The sequence below is a fragment of the Oncorhynchus mykiss genome, chromosome 9 (genome assembly GCF_013265735.2).
Source record: "Oncorhynchus mykiss isolate Arlee chromosome 9, USDA_OmykA_1.1, whole genome shotgun sequence".
NCBI lineage: Eukaryota > Metazoa > Chordata > Actinopteri > Salmoniformes > Salmonidae > Oncorhynchus > Oncorhynchus mykiss.
In genome coordinates this window covers 2,830,749-2,843,057 of record NC_048573.1, presented here as the reverse complement: position 1 = coordinate 2,843,057, position 12,309 = coordinate 2,830,749, and the positions used below count along the sequence as shown (strand labels likewise).

Below are 12,309 nucleotides of genomic sequence, written 5' to 3'. Positions count from 1 at the left end.
TTCTTCAAGGATCACTGCCAAGGGGGTTCTCTGATGATAGGGGTTCCCCCTAGTTACAATTTGAAGAAACCCTAAAAGGATACTCCAGGAACCTGCGCCTGAGTGGCACAGCAGTCAAAGACACTGCATCTCAGCACAAGAGGCTTCACTACAGTTCATGGTTCAACTCCAGCACATTCAGCTGTGATTGAGTCCGGTAGCACCATCCGGAGTAGGTTGTCATAATAAACATGAAAGTTCCTAGGTCATTGTAAACCACCTCTTTAGAGGCATAATGACCTCAGTTATTTAAAACAAACATTTGTAGACAAAATAACTTCATGACAGGTTAAACATGTCTTTTGAACCTTCAGTATCCTAAACACACTGCGTCACTTCATGTCTACATTTACATAAAGTAAAGCACAATGACAGTTATGTCCTGGTGGCACTTGTAACATCAGGGTTGTGGGTTTGAGTCCCACAGAGGACCAGTAAGAGTACTAACTACAACGCATCATTCCTGTTCAATAACTCATGAGACAAAATAGTGTACACATTTTATTGGCTGCAAACAATTCCACACTTGTGTAGTAACTGAAACTTCATTTAACAGCAACAAAGTATTTTGACGTTACCGTGAGGTATTAAGGGTGCAGACACTACAGAATAGCATTGCTACTTCTAATGTATAGTCTGGCGGAGAGGCAGGAGTCTCAGGGAGCACACCGAGGGAAAGCTCCTTCCACATAGAGCATTGTTCCAGCGCTTCTGACCTGAAGATGAAACAGAACCGAAAAACTCAGCTGTACAGACAGTAGGAAAGTCCACAGGAGACATTCATTAGTTAAATTAACTAGGAGTAAGTTTAATTTGATGACTGGATCAGTGAATGATACTGGGTTTACTGTACCTCCAAAGTTGATATGAAGACAAGTCTCTCTGGCACCAGCACCAGGCCTTCCTTCAGCCCAGTTCTGGTGATCAAAGTCGTAGCCATCACTCCAGAACCATTGCCTGTCCTGAAAGGGGGGGGGGGGGGGGGGGGTGGGGGGGGGTTCAGAATAAACTCAATGTACAGTCTTTCCTCTAACACCTGAAACAGTTATAGCTACTCCAAAACCCCTCCTACTGGGACTGTTGCTTGTGTAAAGAACCTACAGTCTTCTCACATTTGCAATCACCCCGATGCCTTTCAAAGACTATAACAAGTCTACAACTTTTGAAGCTAGAAACCCCATACACATGGTTACAAGACTGTATGTAATAGATTACATCTATACTTAACTAGAACCATTTTACAGATGTATAAAAGCATCCCACGGAAGTTAACAATTAAATACATTGACGTTATTTAGTAGATTCATCTAGCATGACCTACAGGATCAATTAGGTTAAGGGTTTTGCTCAAGGGCACGTCAGATTTCTCAGTGAGCTCTGGGATTCAAACTAGCAGCCTTGACTTTATTGGGGTCCACACAAAATAGACAACTCAGACAGAACTACATAACAGGTAGCCTAAATGCCACAACACACTATTTTTTTAACGAGGTTTGCTGTTCACTTGAGCAAGATGAGATGGAGTTTCTTGCAATAATGGTTCTATATAACACTGTAGGGTTAATGATCCCACCTTAACAGAATAAAATCCGCCAATCCAGGTAGGAGGGAAACCAACAGTCTTGACCAAGACCAACGTCTGTAGAAATTGGTCCTCCTCGGAGCTGTGCACAGATGCCAGGTTTGCGCCAAGGTACTTCACAACGTTGGGTACAGACACCAGTTGATCACCAAGGGACACACAGTACCGCTAGAGAAGAAACTATTCATTTAACTAGGCAAGTCAGTTAAGAAAATTATTATCTACAATGACAGCCAAGCAGTAGATGGGAACAAAGACATTTCATGTATTAGTCAGCCTTGCTGAGAATTTGTCTTCTGGACTCAACCAAATATTGACCATCGCAACTAATTCCTTTTTAAAACTCTTCAAGATACTAGTTTATCTCAGTCTTAAGCCATGTCCGGTGGGTTCCAGTATACAGGAGGCACGACTCCACATTAAATCTTCAAAATGTATAGAAAATTCCCATCTTAAAGGGAAGTTCAGTATTTCACATCAGTCATGTGTTGCAGTTTAAGAAAGCATCACCTTTAAGGTAATGTCAAAGAGCTAATTTCAACTACACTTCCCCTTCAAATTCACAGTAGATGGTAAGGGTGATACCTCTGCTTCAGGCCAGCTCCTTGTAGTCTTTACAAACATTAAACAGCGTGATCCATATTTGGTCCAACCGGAAGGACACAAGTCTTCTTCTAGCAATGAATCTGTAAGAGAAGTTACATGTGGCTTTAAAGGCTAGTGGAGAAAGATCCACAAAACAGAGCTATAATATTATTTGTTGATCAGTCAGTCACCTCTGCTACAATAAACATACAGAACGAGTCAAGAAAAGTAGACTCTTACTTGCATCTCCCAGAGCAAAGGCAGCACTGAGAAGCAGAAGACTGGTCAACATGGTCATGGAGTCTCCTGAGAGAAACAAAGAGTGAAGCCATCAAAACCACAGATTCAACTCCACATACAGCAGATTAGAACAGGAATATGTCTGCTTTCCTAAATGCCAACCTATTCCCTAAACAGGGCTGAGGAGAATTTCTGGGCAGGTATTTCTCTCCACTCAGACAGAAGTAATAAAGTTATAATTCCCAAATGTAGAAACGTCACTCATGTTTGGTTATGGCCAAATCTGTCAGAAAACAAGCATTATGATTGAACAAAGTTCCACTCTGCTTCTTTTACTTTCCAACAAAAATAAAAGCCAAGTATAAAACACCAGCAGGTAAGGCTTAGTGGCTTGTAACACCAGCAGGTAAGGCTTAGTGGCTTGTAACACCAGCAGGTAAGGCTTAGTGGCTTGTAACACCAGCAAGTAAGGCTTAGTGGCTTGTAACACCAGCAGGTAAGGCTTAGTGGCTTGTAACACCAGCAGGTAAGGCTTAGTGGCTTGTAACACCAGCAGGTAAGGCTTAGTGGCTTGTAACACCAGCTGGTAAGGCTTAGTGGCTTGTAACACCAGCTGGTAAGGCTTAGTGGCTTGTAACACCAGCAGGTAAGGCTTAGTGGCTTGTAACACCAGCAGGTAAGGCTTAGTGGCTTGTAAAACCAGCAGGTAAGGCTTAGTGGCTTGTAACACCAGCAGGTAAGGCTTAGTGGCTTGTAACACCAGCAGGTAAGGCTTAGTGGCTTGTAACACCAGCAGGTAAGGCTTAGTGGCTTGTAACACCAGCAGGTAAGGCTTAGTGGCTTGTAAAACCAGCAGGTAAGGCTTAGTGGCTTGTAACACCAGCAGGTAAGGCTTAGTGGCTTGTAACACCAGCAGGTAAGGCTTAGTGGCTTGTAACACCAGCAGGTAAGGCTTAGTGGCTTGTAACACCAGCAGGTAAGGCTTAGTGGCTTGTAACACCAGCAAGTAAGGCTTAGTGGCTTGTAACACCAGCAGGTAAGGCTTAGTGGCTTGTAACACCAGCAGGTAAGGCTTAGTGGCTTGTAACACCAGCAGGTAAGGCTTAGTGGCTTGTAACACCAGCAGGTAAGGCTTAGTGGCTTGTAACACCAGCAGGTAAGGCTTAGTGGCTTGTAACACCAGCAGGTAAGGCTTAGTGGCTTGTAACACCAGCAGGTAAGGCTTAGTGGCTTGTAACACCAGCTGGTAAGGCTTAGTGGCTTGTAACACCAGCTGGTAAGGCTTAGTGGCTTGTAACACCAGCAGGTAAGGCTTAGTGGCTTGTAACACCAGCAGGTAAGGCTTAGTGGCTTGTAACACCAGCAGGTAAGGCTTAGTGGCTTGTAACACCAGCAGGTAAGGCTTAGTGGCTTGTAACACCAGCTGGTAAGGCTTAGTGGCTTGTAACACCAGCAGGTAAGGCTTAGTGGCTTGTAACACCAGCTGGTAAGGCTTAGTGGCTTGTAACACCAGCTGGTAAGGCTTAGTGGCTTGTAACACCAGCTGGTAAGGCTTAGTGGCTTGTAACACCAGCTGGTAAGGCTTAGTGGCTTGTAACACCAGCTGGTAAGGCTTAGTGGCGTGTAACACCAGCAGGTAAGGCTTAGTGGCTTGTAACACCAGCAGGTAAGGCTTAGTGGCTTGTATCACCAGCAGGTAAGGCTTAGTGGCTTGTAACACCAGCTGGTAAGGCTTAGTGGCTTGTAACACCAGCAGGTAAGGCTTAGTGGCTTGTAACACCAGCAGGTAAGGCTTAGTGGCTTGTAACACCAGCAGGTAAGGCTTAGTGGCTTGTAACACCAGCAGGTAAGGCTTAGTGGCTTGTAACACCAGTCGGTAAGGCTTAGTGGCTTGTAACACCAGCAGATAAGGCTTAGTGGCTTGTAACACCAGCAGATATGGGGAATTTGCCACCAGGAAAGGCTGTGATAGGATGTTGTCGTACTGGAGGGAATACACCACAGCCCAATATTAGACCTAATAATTAATAAAGCAAGGTCTAAGGACATTCCACTGCAAAAGCTTGCTAGTAGATGACATGGTTCAATAAAGTACCTACTAGCAGTATGGGGTCCCACCTCTCAAGATCCAGCCATAATACACTAGATGGTTCTGATAAAGCACAATTTACAGCATTGAGCAGTGATCAATAACTAAATCTAGTTTAGACAAGGCCCTTCCAATTATGGCGGCCAATGTTTTGTTCTGGCTTTGCACGGCCATGTTTCCCCTACTTCCAGTCTGGCCAGGCATGGTTCCCATATTGTGAGGGTGATTAGCTAAACAGCTCAGCTCAACATGGAATCCATTTAAAGTTGATGGGGGGGGGGGGGGGGGGGGGGGGGAATTAAAAACAGCATTTCATAGTTTCTTGTTCACTGAGATGCAACCAATCAGAGCAGTCTACAGGATTATAGATGGAAGACACATTCTGCTAGCAGGAACCATCATTATACCATGTCTCATCTCACAAGCTGTAACACTTCCCTTACAGTTCAATTAAAGGTCTAATACTGGGCCAGCTACACCATAACAATACACTTGCTAGGATGAACAGGATATTACACCACAATGCAGGAAGTTAAAACCCTAGAAAAGTTACAATAGCAGGAACTTACTTTAGCCAATTAACAACAGGAACAATAAAGGAACTGGGACGCCACAAATGCTGAACAAACCCAAGTAGAACAAGCTGCTTATATACCAGAAGAATGGAAGAGGAATTGGTGATTAGCAGAGTGAGTTCAGGTGTGGTGAGTTTGCAGGAAAGGGGCGTGTCCAGAACGTTAATTGGGAGTTCAATTATGCCCAGGGTCTAGCTCACACTAGCTCTGGTCCTGGGTGTAGCTAGGGTCTAGCTCACACTAGCTCTGGTCCTGGGTGTAGCTAGGGTCTGGCTCACACTAGCTCTGGTCCTGGGTGTAGCTAGGGTCTGGCTCACACTAGCTCTGGTCCTGGGTGTTGATAGGGTCTAGCTCACACTAGCTCTGGTCCTGGGTGTAGCTAGGGTCTAGCTCACACTAGCTCTGGTCCTGGGTGAGCTAGGGTCTGGCTCACACTAGCTCTGGTCCTTGGTATAGCTAGGGTCTGGCTCACACTAGCTCTGGTCCTGGGTGTAGCTAGTGTCTGGCTCACACTAGCTCTGGTCCTGGGTGTAGCTAGGGTCTGGCTCACACTAGCTCTGGTCCTGGCGGTAGCTAGGTCTGGCTCACACTAGCTCTGGTCCTGGGTGTAGCTAGGGTCAGGCACACACTAGCTCTGGTCCTGGGGGTAGCTCGGGTCTGGCTCACACTAGCTCTATATAATACCCATCAAAAATAATTATTTTCTCCGACAGTGCATGATGTCAAAGTTGTTTTCTGTTAATTATTTGTCTATGTTAGTCATTTCATTGTATTTCCAGGCCACTATAGTCAACATTTCACAAAACAGTATATTGTTATTGTGAAAGCCGTCATTGTAAATAAGAATTGGTTCTTAAACTGACTTGCCCAGTTAAATAAAGCTTAAATAAAATACATAAATAAAATATGTCGATATATACTTGGCACCAAATCAATACCAGTTTAAACCAGGGGGGGGGGACATGACATCATCTTGGAATTTATTCTCTTCAGAATGACAATATAATAATAAAATAACATAATATAGTATAATATATAATATAATATTTTGATGAAGTTTCATAAAGTTACATGCTCCTGCTACACTTCCAAATATAATATGATACTACAATATCGTACCCTCCACTCTAAAAAGGATTTTGTGTATCAAGAAAGACCATCTAATTTGGGGGGGGGGGGGGTGAAACAACTGTCACTTTTAAACAAATGGAGTCAATCTATCAATCAGTCAATCAATATCAAGTCTGATGAGAATTATAGATATTTCTGTCAATCTGTCATTGGTGTGAAAATACAGGGCCCTCCAGCAGAGGGCAGTGCTCTGTTCCATTCTAATGTTCTGATTCTAATGTTCTGATCCAGGTTGACCCATAGAGTTCCATTCTAATGTTCTGATCCAGGTTGACCCATAGAGTTCCATTCTAATGTTCTGATCCAGGTTGACCCATAGAGTTCCATTCTAATGTTCTGATTCTAATGTTCTGATCCAGGTTGACCCATAGAGTTCCATTCTAATGTTCTGATCCAGGTTGACCCATAGAGTTCCATTCTAATGTTCTAATTCTAATGTTCTGATCCAGGTTGACCCATAGAGTTCCATTCTAATGTTCTGATCCAGGTTGACCCATAGAGTTCCATTCTAATGTTCTGATCCAGGTTGACCCATAGAGTTCCATTCTAATGTTCTAATTCTAATGTTCTGATCCAGGTTGACCCATAGAGTTCCATTCTAATGTTCTGATCCAGGTTGACCCATAGAGTTCCATTCTAATGTTCTGATCCAGGTTGACCCATAGAGTTCCATTCTAATGTTCTGATTCTAATGTTCTGATCCAGGTTGACCCATAGAGTGCCATTCTAATTTTCTAATTCTAATGTTCTGATCCAGGTTGACCCATAGAGTTCCATTCTAATGTTCTGATCCAGGTTGACCCATAGAGTTCCATTCTAATGTTCTGATTCTAATGTTCTGATCCAGGTTGACCCATAGAGTTCTATTCTAATGTTCTGATCCAGGTTGACCCATAGAGTTCCATTTCTATTTCTGTCCTATAGCAGAATATCTCCTTTAGCTTCCGCCTTGAAGAATGACGCAGGCTGCTAATGGACATTAACGAATTGGAGGGTGGGAACACTGTGGTGATTCCCACATGGAGTGGAGAGATAGGTAGGTAGCTGCTAGATGTCATCACAAGGGAAGTGAAATGACTTTGTTTATGATGCACACAGCCAGTCAGGCAGAGAAACAGTCAACCAACCAATCAACCATCCTTGCATATAGACCTTGATGTTTTTTGTCTGCGGTGATTGTACAGGTGAAGATCACTGATTCGCTGACAGCACCGCCGCACCGACACGCTGGAAGTTATAACCAGTAGTGTATTAGTGTGTATTAGTGTGTATTAGTGTGTATTAGTGTGTATTAGTGTGTATTAGTGTGTATTAGTGTGTATTACTTCTGGTCCAAAGGTGTTTATATTGGCACCCTGTTGAAGCGCATTACTTCTGACCAGGGCCCAAAGGTGTTTATATAGGCACCCTGTTGAAGTGCATTACTTCTGACCAGGGCCCAAAGATGTTTATATAGGCACCCTGTTAAAGTGCATTACTTCTGACCAGAGCCCAAAGGTGTTTATATTGGCACCCTGTTAAAGTGCATTACTTCTGACCAGAGCCCAAAGGTGTTTATATAGGCACCCTGTTGATGTGCATTACTTCTGACCAGGGCCCATAGGTGTGTATTTTTGTCCACAAGGGGGAGCTCCTCCTCATGTTTATAAGTTGGTTTGGTCTCCAACATCATCTACAGATCCAATTAAACCAAACAACAGTTTTATTTTGTTTGTTTGTTTGTTTGTTTGTCTCATAAAGGAGAAGAAAATGAATATGTGACTCTGTCTCTGTGAACAGCAATCATAAATCAAATGGTGCTTGTGAACAGATTATTCAATCATTCAAACATATTCTTGAGAGAGACAGAGACAGAGACAGAGACAGAGACAGAGACAGAGACAGAGACAGAGAGGGTGGTGGGTAAAGAAGGCAGTGTATCTGTATTTCGTGGTGCTCCTAAAACCATTCAGTAGACAGTATTCTGTACCTACAGACACCTGGACTCCGTCAGAGTTAACAGCCATTGTGTTGATGATGCTGTTGTGTACTGAAAGGCTCTGGATAAAATTCCCTTCCTAAAACTCACACTGTTTGAGGCCCAAAGGTGTAACAGTGTTGACAAACACAGACAGACACACAGGTGATGTACCTGACTAATACACACTAATACATGCTAATACATGCTAATACACAGTAATACACACTAATACATGCTAATACACAGTAATACACACTAAGACATGCTAATACATGCTAATACACAGTAATACACACTAATACATGCTAACACACACTAATAATACATTCTAATACACAGTAATACACACTAATACATGCTAATACATGCTAATACATGCTAATACACAGTAATACACACTAATACATGCTAACACACACTAATAATACATTCTAATACACAGTAATACAAACTAATACATGCTAATACATGCTAATACACAGTAATACACACTAATTTCAACTGACCTGAGCCCTAGGACCATGCCCCAGGACTACCTGACATGATGACTCCTTGCTGTCCCCAGTCCACCTGACCGTGCTGCTGCTCCAGTTTCAACGGACCTGAGCCCTAGGACCATGCCCCAGGACTACCTGACATGATGACTCCTTGCTGTCCCCAGTCCACCTGGCCGTGCTGCTGCTCCAGTTTCAACTGACCTGAGCCCTAGGACCATGCCCCAGGACTACCTGACATGATGACTCCTTGCTGTCCCCAGTCCACCTGGCCGTGCTGCTGCTCCAGTTTCAACTGACCTGAGCCCTAGGACCATGCCCCAGGACTACCTGACATGATGACTCCTTGCTGTCCCCAGTCCACATGACCGTGCTGCTGCTCCAGTTTCAACTGTTCTGCCTTATTATTATTCGACCATGCTGGTCATTTATGAACATTTGAACATCTTGGCCATGTTCTGTTATAATCTCCACCCGGCACAGCCAGAAGAGGACTGGCCACCCCACATAGCCTGGTTCCTCTCTAGGTTTCTTCCTAGGTTTTGGCCTTTCTAGGGAGTTTTTCCTAGCCACCGTGCTTCTACACCTGCATTGCTTGCTGTTTGGGGTTTTAGGCTGGGTTTCTGTACAGCACTTTGAGATATCAGCTGATGTACGAAGGGCTATATAAATACATTTGATTTGATTTGATTTGATTTAATACACACCAATACATGCTAATACACACTAATAATACATGCTAATACACAGTAATACACACTAATACACACCAATACATGCTAGTACACACTAATACACACTAATACAGACTAATATACATTAATTAACCTGACTATGTGTGTATCCCAAATGGCACCCTGTTGAAGTGCATTACTTCTGACCAGAGCCCAAAGGTGTTTATATTGGCACCCTGTTGAAGTGCATTACTTCTGACCATAGCCCAAAGGTGATTATATAGGCACCCTGTTGAAGTGCATTACTTCTGACCAGAGCCCATAGGTGTTTATATAGGCACCCTGTTGAAGTGCATTACTTCTGACCAGGGCCCAAAGGTGTTTATATTGGTACCCTGTTGAAGTTCATTACTTCTGACCAGAGCCCAAAGGTGTTTATATTGGCACCCTGTTGAAGTGCATTACTTCTGACCAGAGCCCAAAGGTGTTTATATTGGCACCCTGTTGAAGTGCATTACTTCTGACCAGAGCCCAAAGGTGTTTATATAGGCACCCTGTTGAAGTGCATTACTTCTGACCAGAGCCCAAAGGTGTTTATATAGGCACCCTGTTGAAGTGCATTACTTCTGACCAGAGCCCAAAGGTGTTTATATAGGCACCCTGTTGAAGTGCATTACTTCTGACCAGAGCCCAAAGGTGTTTATATAGGCACCCTGTTGAAGTGCATTACTTCTGACCAGAGCCCAAAGGTGTTTATAATGGCACCCTGTTGAAGTGCATTACTTCTGACCAGAGCCCAAAGGTGTTTATATAGGCACCCTGTTGAAGTGCATTACTTCTGACCAGAGCCCAAAGGTGTTTATATTGGCACCCTGTTGAAGTGCGTTACTTCTGACCAGAGCCCAAAGGTGATTATATAGGCACCCTGTTGAAGTGCATTACTTCTGACCAGAGCCCAAAGGTGATTATATAGGCACCCTGTTGAAGTGCATTACTTCTGACCAGAGCCCATACGTGTTTATATTGGTACCCTGTTGAAGTTCATTACTTCTGACCAGAGCCCAAAGGTGTTTATAATGGCACCATGTTGAAGTGCATTACTTCTGACCAGAGCCCAAAGGTGTTTATATTGGCACCCTGTTGCCTATAAAGTTCATTACTTCTGACCAGAGCCCAAAGGTGTTTATATTGGCACCCTGATGAAGTGCATTACTTCTGACCAGAGCCCATAGGTGTTTATATTGGCACCCTGTTGAAGTGCATTACTTCTGACCAGGGCCCAAAGTTGATTATATAGGCACCCTGTTGAAGTGCATTACTTCTGACCAGGGCCCAAAGGTGTTTATATAGGCACCCTGTTGAAGTGCATTACTTCTGACCAGAGCCCAAAGGTGTTTATATTGGCACCCTGTTGAAGTTCATTACTTCTGACCAGAGCCCAAAGGTGTTTATATAGGCACCCTGTTGAAGTGCATTACTTCTGACCAGAGCCCAAAGGTGATTATATTGGCACCCTGTTGCCTATAAAGTGCATTACTTCTGACCAGAGCCCAAAGGTGTTTATAATGGCACCCTGTTGAAGCGCATTACTTCTGACCAGAGCCCAAAGGTGTGCATTTTTGTCCACAAGGGGGAGCTCCTCCTCACGTTTATAAGTTGGTTTGGTCTCCAACATCGTCTACAGATCCAATTAAACCAAACAACAGTTTTACTTTGTTTGTTTGTTTGTTTGTCTGTCTCATAAAAGAGAAGAAAATTAATATGTGACTCTGTCTCTGTGAACAGCAATCATAAATTAAATTGTGCTTGTGAACAGATTATTCAATCATTCAAACATATTCTGGAGAGAGAGAGAGAGAGAGAGAGGGAGAGAGAGAGAGAGAGAGAGAGAGAGAGAGAGAGTAGGGAGACAGATTGAGAGAGAGAGAGAGAGAGAGAGAGAGAGAGAGAGAGTAGGGGAGAGAGAGAGATAGAGAGAGAGAGGGAGAGAGAGAGGGAGAGAGAGAGAGAGAGAGAGAGAGAGAGAGAGTAGGGGAGAGAGAGAGATAGAGAGAGAGGGAGAGAGAGAGGGAGAGAGAGAGAGACCCAAAAAGGCCTGTGGTGTTGATGGTATCCTCAATGAAATGATCAAATATACAGACAACAATATACAGACAACAATTCCAATTGGCTATACTAAAACTCTTTAACATCATACTTAGCTCTGGCATCTTCCCCAATATTTGGAACCAAGGACTGATCACCCCAATCCACAAAAGTGGAGACAAATTTGACCCCAATAACTACCGTGGAATATGTGTCAACAGTAACCTTGGGAAAATCCTCTGCATTATTATTAACAGCAGACTCGTACATTTCCTCAATGAAAACAATGTACTGAGCAAATGTCAAATTGGCTTTTTACCAAATTACCGTACAACAGACCATGTATTCACCCTGCACACCCTAATTGACAACCAAACAAACCAAAACAAAGGCAAAGTCTTCTCATGCTTTGTTGATTTCAAAAAAGCCTTCGACTCAATCTGGCATGAGGGTCTGCTATACAAACTGATGGAAAGTGGTGTTGGGGGTAAAACATACGACATTATAAAATCCATGTACACAAACAACAAGTGTGCGGTTAAAATTGGCAAAAAACACACACATTTCTTCACACAGGGTCGTGGGGTTAGACAGGGATGCAGCTTAAGCCCCACCCTCTTCAACATATATATCAACGAATTGGCGCGGGCACTAGAAAAGTCTGCAGCACCCGGCCTCCCCCTGCTAGAATCCGAAGTCAAATGTCTGCTGTTTGCCGATGATCTGGTGCTTCTGTCACCAACCAAGGAGGACCTACAGCAGCACCTAGATCTTATGCACAGATTCTGTCAGACCTGGGCCCTGACAGTAAATCTCAGTAAGACCAAAATAATGGTGTTCCAAAAAAGGTCCAGT

General features: G+C 43.6%; 1 protein-coding gene across 1 annotated transcript; it reads right to left on the bottom strand.

Moving 5' to 3' along the window:
* Positions 1-515: 515 nt before the first annotated feature.
* Positions 516-5,199, bottom strand: LOC110531339 (ladderlectin-like). The gene is made up of 6 exons (XM_036987045.1): positions 5,105-5,199; positions 2,447-2,512; positions 2,207-2,307; positions 1,613-1,789; positions 893-1,001; positions 516-755 (listed from the first exon to the last, which is right to left on the bottom strand). Exons 2-6 carry the CDS (start codon positions 2,502-2,504, stop codon positions 664-666), a joined length of 537 nt encoding a protein of 178 aa, XP_036842940.1. The 5' UTR covers positions 2,505-2,512; positions 5,105-5,199; the 3' UTR covers positions 516-663.
* Positions 5,200-12,309: the final 7,110 nt, after the last annotated feature.

What these genes read in the sequence shown, in the direction of transcription:
- LOC110531339 (XM_036987045.1), bottom strand. Translation starts at nt 2,504, where the DNA reads ATGACCATGTTGACCAGTCTTCTGCTTCTCAGTGCTGCCTTTGCTCTG. An exon ending in CTTTGCTCTGGGAGATGCAA is followed by an intron (nt 2,308 to 2,446) that starts GTAAGAGTCTAC and finishes CTTCTCTTACAG; the next exon opens with ATTCATTGCTAGAAGAAGAC. An exon ending in GGAGCTGGCCTGAAGCAGAG is followed by an intron (nt 1,790 to 2,206) that starts GTATCACCCTTA and finishes TTTCTTCTCTAG; the next exon opens with CGGTACTGTGTGTCCCTTGG.